General features: G+C 36.1%; 1 protein-coding gene across 2 annotated transcripts in view; it reads left to right on the top strand.

The window, feature by feature from the left end:
• MARK1 (microtubule affinity regulating kinase 1) overlaps positions 1-18,517 on the top strand; it is a 65,658-nt gene that overhangs the window by 20,631 nt on the left and 26,510 nt on the right. For both annotated transcript variants that reach the window (XM_059998148.1, XM_059998140.1), the window contains exons 5-8: positions 651-721; positions 6,065-6,121; positions 11,231-11,467; positions 11,555-11,674. In XM_059998148.1, the coding sequence (XP_059854131.1) occupies positions 651-721; positions 6,065-6,121; positions 11,231-11,467; positions 11,555-11,674 (485 nt within the window). The remainder of the gene's footprint in view (positions 1-650; positions 722-6,064; positions 6,122-11,230; positions 11,468-11,554; positions 11,675-18,517) is intronic.

The raw sequence follows: 18,517 nt of genomic DNA, 5'->3' as shown, positions 1-18,517 counted from the left end.
GGTAAAGTATGGGTATGATGACAGCATTCAAGGAGTTTGCAGCTCATCTGGGGTAATAGGAGATGCACACAAGGATGATTTCATTCTGTATAATAAGTAGTTAAATACCAATGCAGATGAAATGAGAACGGTGAGAATGAGTGTAATCAGTGTAGGAAGGAAAAGAAAGAAATCAGTGTGGATGGAGGTAGAGAGATGGAATTTGACCAAGTCTCTATGACTAGTGGACTTCAAGAGAGTGAGCCAACATAATATGACTTCTGTTATTTTATTTGAAATGTAGGCCCCAAATACAAAGCCAAATGTAATTTTTGATTGCCCATGCTGTGGCTTCCCTTTATTAGAATGGATAATAAAGAGTTGACTGTATTTTTACATAATACTTGAAAGCAGAAAGTAAGTTTTCTTATGTTTTTTATGACTTTTTATTAAAAGAGTTTTGTTGAATCATAAGCCGCTACCCATATTCAATTTTACATGTATTTTTTTCCTTTTTTCCTATTCATGTAATAGTTGTGATTTATGTAGAACTATCAGAAAAGTGTGGGCCAAAAGCTTCTTTAACAACAAGGCAAAAACTTGACATTGCATATATTGTTAACTGAAAAATCTATGTATATTTTACTGCCTGCTTTACCTTTCTGATTCAGGTGAAGTATTTGATTACTTAGTTGCCCATGGAAGAATGAAAGAAAAAGAGGCCCGTGCAAAATTTAGGCAGGTATGGAAAGTAGTTTTCAACTTTGTTTTGCTGATATTTTTAGTGATGTACAATGGACAGTATCACAGACTGGAATTCAGAGTACATGGTACTTTCAAAAGAAAAATTCCTGCTTTCTTACACTTTTTAAGAATGGAAAACTGAAAAAGAAATTTGTTCTTCCTGAATTTAAATTTAAAATAGTTGCCATTGGTTATTTCTAGTTCATCATAAATAGTAAAATGTTTATAGGTGAGATTCTTATTAATAACTCTTTGAGAGTCTTGGAAATACAGACTAGAGTGAGATAGAAAGTAAATACTTAAACCTTTATCCAGTAATTATTATCAAGTATTATTAGTTTTATTTGTACAGTATAAATGTGTACTGTTTAAAGAGGTTTTTGTATTTTTTAAATAATTAAAGATGTCTTAGTTTTGGAACTCATATTTTGTAGACTTAAAGACTATGATCAATTTTATTTAGTCAAGTAGGGAAGGAACCTTGCCAGTGTGAAGAATATGGTAAGATATTGATATTTCCAGGTCAACTTGAATATGATTTGTTACAGAAATGATAAAATAAGAAAAAGCAATTTAAGTTCATCTAAGATTTTGTTTTTAATGTTTAGGAATGAAGTATTTAAGATTATCATACTTTATAAATTACTGTAGAAATGATAATAAATTGTAAATTGTCCACAAAATTTACTGAAGTAAAGTTTCAACAGACAACTTACTATATCCCAAACTTTACCTAAGTGAATTTAAAATATTTGTTCAAAAATAGTTCAGGGCTTCCCTGGTGGTGCAGTGGTTGAGAGTCCGCCTGCCGATGCAGGGGACGCAGGTTCGTGCCCCGGTCCGGGAAGATCCCACATGCCGCGGAGTGGCTGGGCCAGTGAGCCATGGCCACTGAGCGTGAGCATCCGGAGCCTGTGCTCCGCAACGGGAGAGGCCACAACAGTGAGAGGCCCGTGTACCGCAAAAAAAAAAAAAAAAAGTTCAGTATCTCTTCTGTAAACATTATTCTACAGTTAAAGGGATCCTGTAATCAATAAGGTTAGGAAACACAGACTACTGATGTGAAATCTTCCTCTGTGAGATTTGACATATATGTTAACATATAAACAATTGGAGAAGTCCTGAAGAAGATGGGAGGAAAAAAACCTGTTCAACTTTTTTTTTTTTGACATAGCATTCTGCATATCGATCGTGGAGTGAGTTTATTTTGTGAAACCTCTATTATTAATATGTCACAGAATCACTATTTGGAACAATATACATGAATACTTTAGACCAAAGATAAACATAGCCCTTATATTTAGGATAGATTCCTAGGAGCATTTGACTTAAAATAGCTGAATCTAAAGACAACTGGTAATGAGGAAGCAGCATTGAGAAACTGAATGGTATTCAGCTACATATTGTTAAATTCTTTTCTACTGTGGAATGGAAGTCCATGCTTACTTAAGTGAAGAGCTACAGTCATCACTTTAAATATCATCGTTCTTTCCATCTCAGTCACGCTAGTTTTAGTAGCCTATTAGGAAGAAAATTCCAATTGACATGAAATATTTCCATTGGGATTTTAATATATATTTCAAGGACTGTCACTACTCACTCTTATTGTTTTTAGTCAGTTGGTTTTATTTATTTATTAAAAACATACTGTGGTCAGAAATTGTACTGGGTACTATATGGAATTAGAGAAGGTGCTGTTTTAAAGAGCTTACTCATCTCTACTGATGGGTGGGAGCAGGATAGCAGGCTGGGACACAGATATTTTTCATAAAGATCCAAATAATTACTGATTGGCTCTTTTTTAAAATAAAGTCTGGATTACTTTGAAATCAAATCAGAGATTGAGTGTTAAATGAATGCTATTTAAAATGTAAAACAGTGGCAATTTTAAAAATAATTATCTATTTATTATAAATATTAAACATATTAACTATCTGTATGTGTTCCCCCCAAATTAAATAGGTAACCAACTCACAGTTTTAAAAACTAGGGACACACACACAATTTTATAGTTATTTGGCAAAAAGTTATATTTGTTTTTCAGTTTATTTTTGCTAAGTTCATTTTTCTTTATAGGTGTAATTAAAACTCGAATAAATGTGTATTTACTTTTATTTTTATTTGCTCTGTATTTCATAAAATTACTTTGAAAACATTACCAGTGAAAGGGAATGTACTGTATTAGTAAGGATATGTCCTTGACCCTACCATTAAATATAGCAGAGACACTAGGACAGTTCAAGACCAATTTAGCAGTCATTGCCCATTCAATGCCGCTGCCTTCCTTAAGATTTGAGGGCCTGCAAGAGAAATCATAATATTGACTCAACCCTTCCAGTATCAAGGCTACTACTTAAAGCTTGGGAATTCCTGACCCACGTATAAATAATTGCAAAGCATCCTCCCCCCACAGTTGCACCTCATGGCAAAACATTGACATGTCTGGTCTTAGGGTCAGTGCAGGACTGATGGTCAATCATGTTTTCAAGATCCATAACAAAAGGATTGTAGGGAAGTTTCTGCATCCTATTTGTGGAGGTGCAGAATTTTTTGAGATGGGAGGGTCTGGCCATAGAATAATGCAGTAAAACTTGGGCTTGTGCATGGGGGTTCTTGCAGCGAGCGAGTCAGAAGCCAGAGCTGCTTTTATGGCAGAAATTGTACCCTGCTAGATAAGTGTGATGATATTATAAATTATCTTTCCCTTCTTAAGTCTTTAAGGCTCAGGAGATTTTTATTCCAGAAGTGCCTATAGAACTGCTTTCACAGAAACTATCTTGTCTAATGTGAAATGCATGTTTGGTAACCAAATCATTATCTGTAGCATGCCTTCTTCACAGTATCAAGAGAAGGGGACTTGAAAAAGATAATATCATTATCAGCAAAGTTCTGTCATCTATGATGCAAAAATAGCGTTATAGTATGAACATCCTATAGCCTATATAGTATGTTCAATAAGATGTATTAATATTTACATATAAATGTATGTCTCTCTTAATTGGTAAAAATTGGATATTAGAATTTTGAAGCATATTGCTTAAGAAAACTAATACTACATGTATTCATTGTAGGATTCTGCTGTATTTGGAGGACTCACACCTCAAATTGATTATAATCATTCACAATTGTTTTGCTCAAACACAGTCATGGTTCTGCAGTACCTGCTTAGTTTGGAATTCAGAGACTTTTACCAACTTGTCTATCAGGATTTAACTCCCAGTATTACCATTTTCCCACCTACTTTTCAAATACATTGTGTTGCCTCAACATCAGTGCAGGGCTTCCCTGGTGGCTCAGTGGTTGAGAATCCGCCTGCCAATGCAGGGAACACAGGTTCGAGCCCTGGTCCGGGAAGATCCCACATGCCGTGGAGCAATTAAACCTGTGTTCCACAACTACTGAGCCCATATGCCACAACTACTGAAGCCTGCACGCCTAGAGCCCGTGCTCCGCAACAAGAGAAGCCACCGCAATGAGAAGCCTGCGCACCGCAACGAAGAGTAGCCCCCATGCTCGCCACAACCAGAGAAAGCCCACACGCAGCAATGAAGACCCAATGCAGCCAAAAATTAAAAATAACAATCAGTGCATTTTACCACCTTACCTCCTACGTCCCCATCCCCAAACATCCACATTTTAAAATTTTACTATCCTTCATGGAGGGCTTAGATCAATTATCACCTAGTAACTGAGATTATTCTTTATCTTTTATGATTCCCTCACTTCTTTGTACCTCTGCTTCTATGATTCTACTTTGTAGTATGTATAGTTACTCATAAACATGTTTTTTCCTCCTAATCAGACTGTAAGCTCCTGAAAGGCAGCGTGCATGTAGGGTGCATGAACACATTTTTGTATTCCCCTAGCAACCAGCACATTTTCTTGCACATAGCAGGCACTCAATAAACTGTTGAATCAAAATGAATTTAATTGAATTACATCTTACTCACTGTGTGTTGATTTTGTTTTGAATTCATGTCTTCTCTTTCTTTGAACCATTATAATATACATTAAAATAATTTTATAATACTGAAATATCAGTTTCACTTGTACTACTTTGAAGTTTTTTTTTTTCCTAACCAGTATCCTATAAGCATGGTCATACTTCATATCACCTTTACCATTCAAAAATTTCATTTCTGGGGCTTCCCTGGTGGCGCAGCAGTTGAGAGTCCACCTGCCGATGCAGGGGACACAGGTTCGTGCCCTGGTCCGGGAAGATCCCACATGCCGTGGAGCGGCTAGGCCCGTGAGCCATGGCCGCTGAGCCTGCGCGTCCGGAGCCTGTGCTCTGCAGCGGGAGAGGCCACAGCGGTGAGAGGCCCGTGTACCGCAAAAAAAAAAAAAATTTCATTTCTGTCCCCATTGGTTAATGCCTAACCAATATTCAGCATTCAAACTGTGTTTACGTTTAACTGAATCCACAGAATTGAATGTTCTGCTGTGCATTAAAATGGCCCTCCTATACATCAGATATACTTATATGTACAAAGTAACTCTTAGTTGATTGCTATCAGATTGTTTCCTTTTCTGTATTTTATGTAATAAAGCGTATAACTATCATAGAATTGCTTATAACCTATTTCTCATTGGTATCTTTGGCCCTTAAACCATTGGGTGCTTTCCTGTTTAGCACTTATCCCCAAAGAGCCCTATGTAATGGTTAAAAATTAAGATGGTGTACAAAATCTAGTTACAAGGGTAGAATGCTTTGCCCAGCTGAATTAGTGGCAAGTTTAAGATTAGATTTCATTTCTACCTCTTTTCTTTTGATAATTAGGTTTCCTTTAAAGGCTCAAAAATTTTTCCTTTGCTTTATACTATATGAAGAGACAAAAATAAGGTATTGCTAAATCCTGTTGATAAATTCTTAGTCAGTTGACCTCCCTGAAGAAACATGCCTTGAACACATTTAATATAATTCCTAAAATACAGTTTTGCATTTTGAACTTGAGCCAGCTGTCTTGGAATGCTGATTCATGTGTGCCAGAATTCTTATTTCAACAGTGGGATAAACAATTTGACCAAAACTACAAAGTGTATACATTGTATCATGTGAACAGAAATATAACAACCCATAAAGAAATCTTCATGGACTCTGACAAATATTTTAGTGTATTTTAGCAAGAGAATACTACTTTTGCACGTTGTCCACATTTAAAAGTGAAAATTTCATAACTTTAATACGTATGGTTTTCTGAAATAAAGGAACAGTGAAATTGCTAAACGTAACTTTAAAATCCAAGTTAGTAATTTTTCTAAATTGGAATGATAATTGGGGAAAAATTGAGATGTTTTTACCACAATAATTTTGAATCTTTTATCCAAATATTTATTTCAGATTGTATCTGCTGTACAGTATTGTCATCAAAAGTGCATTGTTCACCGTGATCTTAAGGTAAGTGATTGGTTTTATTACAAAAATTTCTTAATTATTAACAGATATGTGATACTACTAGAGATGTCTTTTTGATTGCCTAATTGTGCCAGGCACTGTATAAGGAAATTAGTTTTTATTTAGTTCTCACAGCAACTTTTATAAAAGGTAGTATTTTCTTTCTTTTTTTTAAAATTGAAGTATAGTTGGTTTACAGTATTATGTTAGTTGCAGGTATACAGTGAAGTGTTTCAGTTATATATATATATTTCAGATTATTTTCCATTATAGGTTATTACAAGGTATTGAATATAGTTCCCTGTGCCATACAGTAAATCCTTATTGCTTATCTATTTTATGTAAAGTAGTATGTATCTGTTAATCCCATACTCCTAATTTATTCCTCCCCTGCTTCCTTTCCCCTTTGGTAACCATAAGTTTGTTTTCTATGTCTGTGAGTCTGTTTCTGTTTTGTATATAGATTCATTTGTATTATTTTTTAGATTCCATGTATAAATGATATTATGTAATATTTCTCTTTTTCTTTCTGACTTCACTTAGTATGATATTCTCTAGTCCATCCATGTTGCTGTAAATGGCATTATTTCATTCTTTTTTATGGCTGAGTAATATTCCATTGTGTGTATATACATACACACACACCACATCTTCTTAAGCCAATCGTCTGTTGATAGGCACATGGTTTGTTTCCATGTCATAGCTATTGTAAATAGTGCTGTTATGAACATTGGGGTGCACGTATCTTTCTGAATTGAGTTTTTGTCTTTTCCAGATATATGCCCAGGAGTGGGATTGTTGGATCATATGGTAGCTCTATTTTTAGTTTTTTAAGGAATCTCCATATTCTTCTCCACAGTGGGTGCACCAACTTACATTCCCACCAATGGTGCGCAAGGGTTGCCTTTTCTCCACACCCTTTCCAGCATTTAATATTTGTATACTTTTTGATGATAGCCATTCTGACCCATGTGAGGTGATACCTCATTGTGGTTTTGACTTGCATTTCTCTAATAATTAGTGATGTTGAGCAACTTTTCATGTGCCTGTTGGCCATCTGTATGTCTTCTTTGGAGAGATGACTATTTAGGTCTTCTGCCCATTTTTTTGTTTGATTTTTTTTGATATTGAATTGTATGAGCTGTTTGTGTATTTTGAATATTAACCTCTTGTTGGTCATATCATTTGCAAGTATTTTCTCCTATTCCTTTGGTTGTCTTTTCATTTTGTTGATGGTTTCCTTTGCTGCGCAAAAACTTTATAAAGTTTGATTAGGTGCCATTTGTTTATTTTTTTCTTTTATTTCTTTTGCCTTGAGGAATGAACTTAACCAGGAGGTGAAAGACCTATACGCTGAAAACTATAAAACATTGATAAAGGAAATTGAAGATGATTCAAAGAAATGGAAAGATATCCCATGCTTTTGGATTGGAAGAATTAATATTGTTAAAATGGCCACACTACCCAAAGCAATCTACAAATTTCATGTAATCCCTATGAAAATACCCATGACATTTTTCACAGAACTAGAACAAATAATCCTAAAATTTATATGGAACCACAAAAGTCCTAGAATTGCCAAAGCAATCCTGAGGATAAAGAACAAAGCTGGAGTCATAACCCTCCCAGACTTCAGACAGTACTACAAAGCTACAGTAATCAAAACAGTATTGGTGTAAAAACAGACAGATCAGTGGAACAGAATAGAGAGCCCAGGGAATTCCCTGGTGGTCCAGTGGTTAGGACTCGGCGCCTTCACTGCCAAGGGCCCGGGTTCGATCCCTGGCTGGGGAACTAAGATCCCACAAGCTGCGTGCGCGGCCAAAAAAAAGAATAGAGAGCCCAGAAATAAACCCACATGTCTTCGATCAGTTAATCTATGACAAAGACAAAGGAGGCAAGAATATACAGTGGAGAAAAGACAGTCTCTTTAGCAAGTGGTGTTGGGAAAGCTTGACAGCTGCATGTAAATCAATGAAATTAGACCACTCCCTCACACCCTCACAAAAATAAACTCAAAATGGTTTAAAGACCTAAATATAAGGCATAAAACTCCTAGAAGAGAACATACGCAAAACATGCTCTGACATAAATCATAGGAATGTCGTCTTCTTTTTTAATAAATTTATTTATTTATTTATTTTTGGCTACATTGGGTCTTCCTTGCTGCACACAGGCTTTCTTTAGTTGCGTCGGGTGGGGCTACTCTTCGTTTTGGTGCATGGGCTTCTCATTGCGGTGGCTTCTCTTGTTGTGGAGCGCAGGCTCTAGGCGCGTGGCCTCCAGTAATTGTGGCATGCGGGCTCAGTAGTTGTGGCACACGGGCTTAGTTGCTCCACGGCATGTGGGATCATCCCAGACCAGGGCTCAAACCCATGTGCCGTGCATTGGCAAGTGGATTCTTAACCACTGCGCCACCAGGGAAGCCCAGGAATGTTTTCTTAAAAGGCAGTATTTTTACTGAGGAAATGAAGAAAATGTGGATGAGAAGTTATCTAGCATTAAAGACTAGAGGATTTGATTGCATTAATTAGCTTCTTTTAATAACATAAATGAGGAACTTTGTCCCTAATTAAAAATGCCTGAGGCCGCATTCCATCAGAAGCAGGGTCAGGGCACAAATCCAGATTTGTCTGATGTAAGAGCCAGTGCTCATCCTCACATTAAAGTTCAAAGAAATCAGGAAAGTTTTAAATGTTTTTATGAATCTTGAATGCATATGATTAGTATAAACTAGCATACTTTGGAATAAGAAATGTGTGATAGTCAGGAAATGTTTGTGGCAGTGAACATGGGAGCCATGTTTCATTTCATGGGGAAATGAAATCGGATGTCTGTTTAGGTGTTTTGCCTATTTTTTAATCTGGTTGTTCGTTGTTTTGTTATTGAGTTACATGAGTTCCTTACATATTTTGAATATTAACCCCTTATCAGATATGTGGTTTGCTAGTATTTTCTCCCATTCTATAGGTTGTCTTTTCATTTTGTTGATGGTTTCCTTTGCTGTACAGAAGCTTTTTAGTTTGATGTAGTCTTACTTGTTTAATTTTGCTTTGGTTGCCTGAGCTTTTGATGTCTAATCCAAAAAGTTAATAATACTGTATTGAATACTGGAAGTTTGTTAAGAGGGATTTCAGGTGTTCCCATCACACTTATCAAAAAAAAGGTAACTGTGAGGAAGTATGTAGCTTGACTTAAGTAATCATTTCACTGTTTGTGTGTATATCAAATTATCATGTGTTATACCTTAAATATACATAATTTTTATTTAAAAAAATAAAATAATTTAAAAAAAGAAAGAATGGTTGGGGCCAAATGGATTTTTTTCTTTTTGAACGAAGGTAGAAGATTCCTTGTCTAAGAAAGTTTTCTTTTTTTTTTCCTTTTTCTCTGTTTTTCCAAAGTTAACTTGCATGTTCCATACCTAGGAGGTCTTTTTTTTTTCCAACTTCTTTTCCCATTGCCTCTGTCAATTACTAGCACTAGTTTGTGTTATATTTGAATACATTGTCCTAAACAGTTGTTGAAAGTCTCATCCTGTATTTTGACTCCATTGTTCTGAGCTTACAGATTTTCTCCTGCTCCAAATATTTCTATTTCTGTTTCCTCCCTCAGCTATTTTAAGGGAAATCACTGCTTCAAAGAAAGAGAAAGAAGAGGGCTATTTATTTCCCTGCCCGTGTGTTTGACTCCTAGTTTGTCATCTCATTTCTTATACGGAAAATATCTGCAAAAATTCATGTTCATTACCCAGGAGTTTCCTGTATGCTCTTGGGAGGAAACCTCAAAACCCTCTCCTTCTCTCCTCTTCTGAGGCAGCCTTGGGTACTTTGCTATCCATCCAGACATCTTTAGAGAGACTGGGAAAAGTCTAGTTTGCTCCAAGACAGCCTCAGAAATTTACAGTGACCAGGCCCTTACATCAGAACATCAGAGTGACCTGGTTTTGTCGCACAGTCCATAATGTTAAGATCTAATATAAATCTCCCAAATCTGTGTGCTGTCATAATATTTATGTAATAAGTGATACCACATTTTTTGCATATTTTTGGGTGTTAGATGTGTATTTTCTGAAACAAGATGAAAACAAATATCCCAAGGTAGTATTCCTTAAAAAAGGAAAGGGAGGAAGTAGGCGAGGGAAGAGCCATATGATGGGCAAAGTGCTTGGGTCTGCTGACTGTTGGACCCTCCAGTGGTATAAACTGTAGAGAACTCTGATTTTCATTTTAGTCAAATTTTACTCCTTTTTGTAACCTGATAAAACACATCTACAAACTAAGCTATAACTTCATTAGTCTGTCAGTTGTAACAGAGTTTGAAACAAAACATGTGCAAAAGCAAATCCTTTATTGAATTGCTTGCATTTATAAAAGGTACATTTAAATTTTTTCATTGAATGATTCTGATTTAGGAAGATTTTAGAAAACCGGCATTTTAAAACATGGGAGAAATCACTTCTTTCTACCATAATAAACCCCTAGAAGAGAATCTAGTTTTAGAAAAGCAAAAGGAGGCTTAAAACAGATAAGATCCAATGGAGGCTGTGTTGTGTTGTTTTCTTTTACTGAGAAAAGAACTTTGTTGAGGATGCATTTTGCAAGAAAGGACAAGGAATCAATTCAGTAGTCATAGAACCCCTGACTGGGAGTTAGTTTAAATATATGCTTGAGGCTTGCATTAACCAGTGATACTCTATTAAACAGCATATTTGGGTAAACTTGTGGGAAGCCCAAGATGGATTAGTGTTATGTTGACTTACATTCTTTAGAATAGGTCATATTAAGGTGCAATTCCAGGATGTTTCTTACCATGAGGAAAAAAATTAGGTTTAAAATGACCTATGGAAGAAAATGGTTTTTAAGTAACCTTTCTTAAACAGTTACATATATGCATATAAATGGAGCCTTCCTATATAGTGTTAAAATTCAGTTTTATATAAATGTAATTCTGAGAAGTTACACATTGAAGTACTCTACTGGGCTCCTCAATTTGATGTTACACTTAAAAATGAGAGACAAGGAATAGAAGTTTGAGATCTGAAACAATTATAATGAACGTTTTATTTTATGTAGGCTCTTTACATTGTCCTTTTTATTATTTTCCTCTTAGGCTGAAAACCTTCTCCTTGATGCTGATATGAATATTAAAATTGCTGACTTTGGTTTTAGTAATGAATTTACAGTCGGGAGCAAGTTGGACACATTTTGTGGAAGCCCGCCTTACGCTGCCCCTGAGCTTTTCCAAGGGAAGAAGTACGACGGGCCTGAAGTGGACGTGTGGAGTCTCGGCGTCATTCTCTACACATTAGTCAGTGGCTCCTTGCCTTTTGACGGCCAGAATTTAAAGGTATCAGCTAAATTTGATATTAATGTTCTATCCCCAGGCACAGTGATTTCATAAGCCAGTGATACGTGCTTTCTTTTGCTTTGTAAGGAACTGCGGGAGCGAGTCTTACGAGGGAAGTACCGTATTCCCTTCTATATGTCCACTGACTGTGAAAACCTCCTGAAGAAATTATTAGTGCTGAATCCAATCAAGAGAGGCAGCTTGGAAGTAAGTAATTTTTTCGACTCCATATTTAAAGTCTAACAATTAAAATATTCAAGGAACTACAGAGCATTATTTCAATAATTTTTCCCCACGTTTTTTAAGGAAAATTGCCAAACCATCTCATTTGCCTTTTATTTAGATCTAGAGAAAGTCACGTGATGCTTTCACTACTCAAAGGTTGTGCAGTAGGTTTGGCTAAAGACTCTTATTTCTTCTTTGTCCTGCAGTGAAGTCTTAAATGAAAACAACATCAAAATAGGGATAAAATTGACTTAGTTGAAGAAGAAGGAAAACCTAGTCTCTGTCACAAATTGCTTGGTCCAGTATAGAAACCTTGTATTTAGTAAGTACAGATATTTCAAGGATAAAAGAAGATAGTGAAATTTGAATCCAGTGAATACTTCATGGCTGTATCTGATAGTAAAAAATTTAATAGAACCTCTCAACATCAGTACAGAAAGTTTGCAAATATTTAAGTAGAACATATTGGAAACAGGTATTTCATTTCTTACCACACTGTTGTGTTGCCTACATACATTCAACATATGTGAGGTTATTTATAATAACAGACGCTGTTAAAAAAGTACTAAGTATGTTACAGCCAGTAACATCAGAGGTTCACATAACCAAAATGTCTAATCTTTTTTCCTTGTGACACTACAGTCAGAACAACTTATTAAGCATTTTTCCCGTCTGTTTTTAAAAATATTTTAGCCTGTACTAAGATAATTTCAGAGATTCAGCATGTATTGTTCACTAGTATTCTTTGTCTTCATTTATTTGCCTTAATAGATAGGGTAGAAAATTCAGAGAATTAACCTCATTCAAACTGTACTTTTTTAGTGTAGCAATGGGGGCCTTCTGGCACGGACTCCATGCTGGTTAGGAGGCAGCCTTATAGTGAGCCATCCCTGTGTACAGAGCTCTCAGGTTAGTTTGGGCTTTGTAATTGTATTACCACAGTACTTTTCACTAAAAGATACAATATGATGTTTCGATGGAAGTTAAGGGATGGTGACTTCCATTGGGAAATTATTTTAAATGTTTTATATCAGTAGATCAATTATCAGATATTTTTTACTGAATTGTTTGTTTAAATGTGATTAGTTACTTCCTATGATTTTTGTGGGTTTTTTTCTTTGGGGGTCAAAGGATATGTTGTAATGTTTTAAAAGAGAAATCTGTGCAGTAAAAAAGCCCACTTTCATATTACCGCTCTTCTAAACTTACTTTCAACCATTATAATGGAAAATTGTGTGAAATAGTTATAATTGTTGACACTCATACAAGTTCTAAAATTTTATAGGAACATAAGCCTCCCTTGATCCTGCTTTATGACCCATTTTTATCATTGGAGCCAAGTTTACTTGAATGTCACTTAACAAAATGTCCAGAGTTGAGGCATCAGCTCAGCTAATGAGAGGAACAAAAAGACCATAAAGAACAAAAATTATTTGGAGGGAGTAGATTTTACAAATCTCTATGGACGATTGATAAAATGTGCTTCGAGTCTTAACTATGATTAATTTACAGTGGCCAAATATTTAAGTCTTTCATCCTTTGCATTAAAATATGAAGGATTAAAGTATGAATTCTCTGACTTGAATGTAAAAGCAAGTTATTATTACGAAAATATTTGCTCATCAGAAGCTCAACTTGATGTATTTGAATATAGTCTGGAACTTCCTGTTCCACCTTGTCAAAATTAAGTCTTCCAGCCATGGAACCATGAGTCTACGTTGGAAATATTATCGTAGTATTGCAGATATCACCATACAAAGGCTGGTCTGCTTCACAATTCCCAGAAATGGTTTTCCAGAGAAACCTGACATCATTGGAAAAAAAAAATAAAGATTTCTTTATACCAAATCTTAAGAAACTCCCCTTGAAATAACAATGATGTCGAAAATTATATTAGTCTTCACTTTTATTTTCATACCTACTTTATTATCAACTTTACAACCAAAAAATCCATAAAGTATAAAAAGCAGCTATTTTCAAAACACCAGTCTTCAGTGTGTAAACATAAATTTTTATTCAGTAATAATGTTTTCATGTCATGTTGCATTCTTTTTTTTAAACTTAAATGTTTTTAGTATGTCCTCTTTGCTTTATCATGAGAGTGACCGCCTTCTCTGTCAGTAGCTATGTTGTTCTCCTTGGATTATGTATCAAAGTTTATTTAACTATTCTCTGCTTGTTCCACATGTGAGTTGTTCTCATCGTTTTTGCTAAAAATAATGTGATGTACTTTTTCCCTTTGGGATGTATGCTTGGATAAATTCTCCAGACAGTAATTACTCGGTCAAAGGGTATAAACAGTCTGCTAGGTCCTGTGTATCATTGCCAAAAGATTGTGTGTTAACTAAGGCATTTGAAGGTACATATTCTGCACAGCTTGTTTCAGTATTGGATAAAAATAGTTTCTAGTATTTGATGCCTTTATGGTAGTAATACAGTTTGTCATAATCGCTTTAATTTGTATTTCTTTCATTAGAGATAATGCTCAATATTTTTAATGAATAGGTTAAGTGTCCTTCTTCATATGTAAGCTTTCTGTGTCCCTAAACTACTTGTCTAAAGGAGTCTGGTTAATCAGCTTCATAGACTTGTATCAGCTTTGTACCTTTTGAGATGAAATATTTCCCTGTTAATTCTCATATTTTAAGAAATGGAACTTGATGTTTTTTTTCGGTGTTACTTGAGTATCATGAGTTATTGATGAAACTCTAGTCTTCACTATGTAATTTGCTAATATTGAAGTTTGATTTAAAGAATCTTTATTTTAAATAATTTCACATTCTACTTGCTTGACCCATAGTTGCTTCTAGATCTAAACAGTTAATATATTTTTTTCAGGTTGTATATCTGAGTGCGGTCACCTCTTCCTAATTGTACTCATAATGGGGGGGACAGTATCACACATGGTTTTCAAAGGATTTGTGTTTTATGTTGTATGCTGGGTTTTTTCCTATTTATTTGAATATTGGTGTGTCTGGATTTTTTTTAGAAAGATACTGAAATTTTTTCCTGCTACCCCCTCTTTGTATATTCTTTCATTTTTCCAGTCCTTAAGTAAGATGGACTGTGTTACCTTTCAAAATAATACAAAATTTGAGCCTAAAGCAAAGTTCCTCATTATTGCCCTTTCTCCCTCATCTTTGGTCCTCCTCAAAAAGTATTTATTTTTACTTTTAACACCTTTTTCAGCCTGCTAAGATAATCTTTAAAATCTTGCTTGTGTCTGCCCAGTTCAAGTGACAGCAAAGCAAAAAACAATTAATAATAATAATAACCATTTTTCTAATGAAAATTTCTAAGTACAAATTCAGAAGCATATGGTATACTTTACAAAGGTTGAAACCATTTAAGAAAAATTATTTTCATCTGGCCAGCCTAAAGTCCATAATTTTTTAGTGTTGGACCTATGTGTAGGGTGTATATTTCCATTGGTCATTTGTTTAACTCTTTATAATTCATCTGAATCAATTATTTTGTTAGAACTTTTCAGCAAATAGTCATTTCTGTTCAGTGACAGTGATGGCTACGGTAAACTTGCTTCAAGTTTGGAATCTTGTTGGACCTCTTGTTCCTCATGTTGAGATATCTCAAATGAAACTTGAAATGGACTAGTTTGTTCAACTGGTCTAGTGCAGTATGTTGGCCAGTGGTTTACACTGTGCCTGAAACCATCAGGAATAGGGTTGCGTGAACTCCGCGGTCACCAGCACCACCATTTTCTGGGGACACTTACTTCTCCCTTGGCTTTGAATGTTAACCTTGCGATTTCCATGGAGGAATTTTGAGTGGGCGTGAGGTTCACACACTGAAGACAGGGACTTCCGCATGCTTTTTCCTTTCCTCTATCCCTATTTTGTTGCTCTCTTTGCCTTACTCCTCTAAAAGAGCTTCAGATTTAGAACTAGTGGAGTTAATTCTGCTACTTTTTTCCCCTAAGCAGATCTTCTTTCTTCCTTCTGTTACCTCCCATTCCTTTTACTGAAGGAAATTTTTCCTCAGATTATTTTTATTTTGCTTTGAAACACAACAGTTTTTAAGGAGACAAACTTTGCTATGTGGACTCGGCAACCCCCAGAGATCAGAACAGTTAAGACAGGAAAGCGAAACTGTTCTTTCTCTCATCACCGCCCAGCGGCCTTTTCTTTTCACTGTGATTTTCCACCTTCCCTGGGATCAGCCTGGCCTCAAATCTGATTTTGTGTGAAGACTAGCAGAGTCAGTGCTCCTTCTGTGTTCCTCAGATCGTTCCTTTCCCGGTGCTGTTTCTAAAATGTTGCTTATCTTCATTAATAAAAGGTAGCATTTCTCCATTGCCTATCAGATCAAGTTTAAATTCATCATCTGAGGATACTCACTTTATCTCCTGTTCTTTCATTGCATGTTACCTCTGTTCCAAGTCAAAGGAGAGGATGCCTCACCGTTCCCCCCTCACATCTGCCTTCACTTGTTCACCAGTCCAGATATTACCTATATTTGGAGAGTGAGTTCACCTCCTAACTTCTTGGGATTCCTTCCCTGAAAACTCCAGCCCACATTGCAAGTTACTCTTTTTCGTCTTTATTAATACTCACTGCTAATAGCACAATCCTGAACAGTTAATTCCATTGTGTATTCAAATATTTTCAGGTTTGGTGAGTAAATCTTATTTCCCCAGATAAAAGACAAATTACCTCAGGGTTTAGTCCACATATATATATATATATATATATTTTTCCTTGATGTGAACAGATAATAATGGTTGTGAAATGAGCACCAAATACACACCATTTAATTGAGAAGCATCAGAAAATTTGGATTATCTTAATTTTGCTTTTAATATTTGTCTTCCACTATCAAATCTGTTATTGCTCTTGTATTTTTTACTTAGGGATACTCTGTTCCTCCCGGCACCTGAGTTAAAATCCTCAGACACCTCTTGGATTTCATCCTTTCCCTCATTCTCAAAACAAATTTTGTTAGGGAGGGTGGGAGGGAGGGAGATGCAAGAGGGAAGAGATATGGGAACATATGTGTATATATAACTGATTCATTTTGTTGTAAAGCAGAAACTAACACACCATTGTAAAGCAATTATACTCCAATAAAGCTGTTAAGAAAAAAAAAACAACGAATTTTGTCATCAGGTGCTATAGATTGTGCCTCTTCAGGTTTTCTCTCTTCTGTTTCATCCTGTCCAGTTCAGTTCTCTGTTCTCTATCTCCTGGGCATTTTAGTGACTTCCTAAGCTGTCTTCTTGTTGTTAATCTCTTCTCTACATTTAATTTTACTCAAGGCTTCTGTCCAGGCTTATTTTAAAACACTGCCCTGTTCAAAAGCAACAAACAAGCATTTGTGCTGAGAAAGATAGTACAAGGCACAGTCTTTATCCTCAAGGACTTTAAATATAGTGAAGGAGCTGTGATAAAAGGTAGAATGTGATAACAGTCACAATAGGAAATATACAGAGTTCCATGGGAACACAGAGGAAAGACAGATGAGTAACACAGACAAGAGGTTTTATTCCTTCAGTCTACAAATATGTATTGAGCATTTAAGTGCTGGGTATGTTTAGGTGCTTGATATACAATACTGAGTAAATCAGATGCAGGTCATTCTTTGTTTGGGTTTATGGTCTAATTAACAGGTAAACACAAAATATTTACATAATGACAGGTTGCATAATTGTACACAAAAATCAGAGTACCATGAAAGACAGTGATAGAATGAGCCCAGATTTTGTGTGGACATTATAAGGCAGATAAAAAGGAACTTAGGTGGAAAAAATAGGGGGAAACATTCCAGGCAAAGGTCCTTATCTTCTACTCCACTGAGAAAACAGAAACCAGTAGTCATGAACTCTTCATTTCCTGCCACCATACTCTTAACGGTACTGTCTGAACCCCACCCACCTCCTTAGTTCCCTGTTGCAGTGGAGAGGTGTCTTCTCTTGTGCAAGACTTACCCATTCATTCCGGTGCTGGATTTAGCATGTGTGATGTGCCTTCTCAGTACCTTACTCCTTCAGTAAAGCTTTCTCTTCTGTACCATCCTAACCTCCTCTGCTAACTCCTTTCCCTCAGCCTTTATCCATACCTAAAGAGCTTCTAGTTTTTTTTAAAAGGCATCCTTCAACCTCACAGTCCCCATCCAGTATTCTTTCTTGCTCCTCCCTTTCTGGCCAGACTTTTTAAAAAGTATCTCCACCGGCAGTCACCAGTTTCTCATCTGTCCATTTGCCTCTGTGCGTTACCCTCTGATTCCCATCTCCACCACTCGGAAGCCACCCTCAGTAAACTCACCTGTCTTTGTCGTAAACACAACAGATTACGTTTTTAGTTATCACCTTATTTGACAGGACACAGCTGCCTCCTCTTCGAAAAACTCTCGCCTTGCCTAGCATGTCACTGTGCAGATTCTTCCTCCCCCCATTTACTGTTGGGATTACTTTTCTTTGCAGCCGTTACATGCTGGTAATGCTGGCATTCTTTAAGCCTCTACTATTCGTTCTCCCTCGATTCACTCTTCTGGAGAATCCCACCACTCTGTCCTCATCTGTTGGCTGCTTTCTAAATCTCCATGCCTAGCCCAGATTTCTCCTGGGCTTCAGAATAAACTAAGTGTTGGCAGGACATGTCTGTTTGGATATGCCGAAGCACCTCACACTCAGTTCGTCTAAACCTGAGCTCCATCTTTCCCGGTCCATTCGACCTCTCTTCCCGAGTTCGGTGTCTCAGTAAATGGTATCACTCTACTCGGTTGTCTAAACCAGAAGCCTCATCATCACCTTCATTTTCCCTGAGCTCTTTCATCTCTCCCCTCACTTCCAATCACAGAGTTTTGTTGATT

The sequence above is a fragment of the Delphinus delphis genome, chromosome 1 (genome assembly GCF_949987515.2).
Source record: "Delphinus delphis chromosome 1, mDelDel1.2, whole genome shotgun sequence".
In the NCBI taxonomy this organism is placed as follows: Eukaryota; Metazoa; Chordata; class Mammalia; order Artiodactyla; family Delphinidae; genus Delphinus; species Delphinus delphis.
The sequence above is the reverse complement of the archived record's forward strand: the minus strand, read 5'-3'. Positions and strand labels throughout refer to the sequence as shown.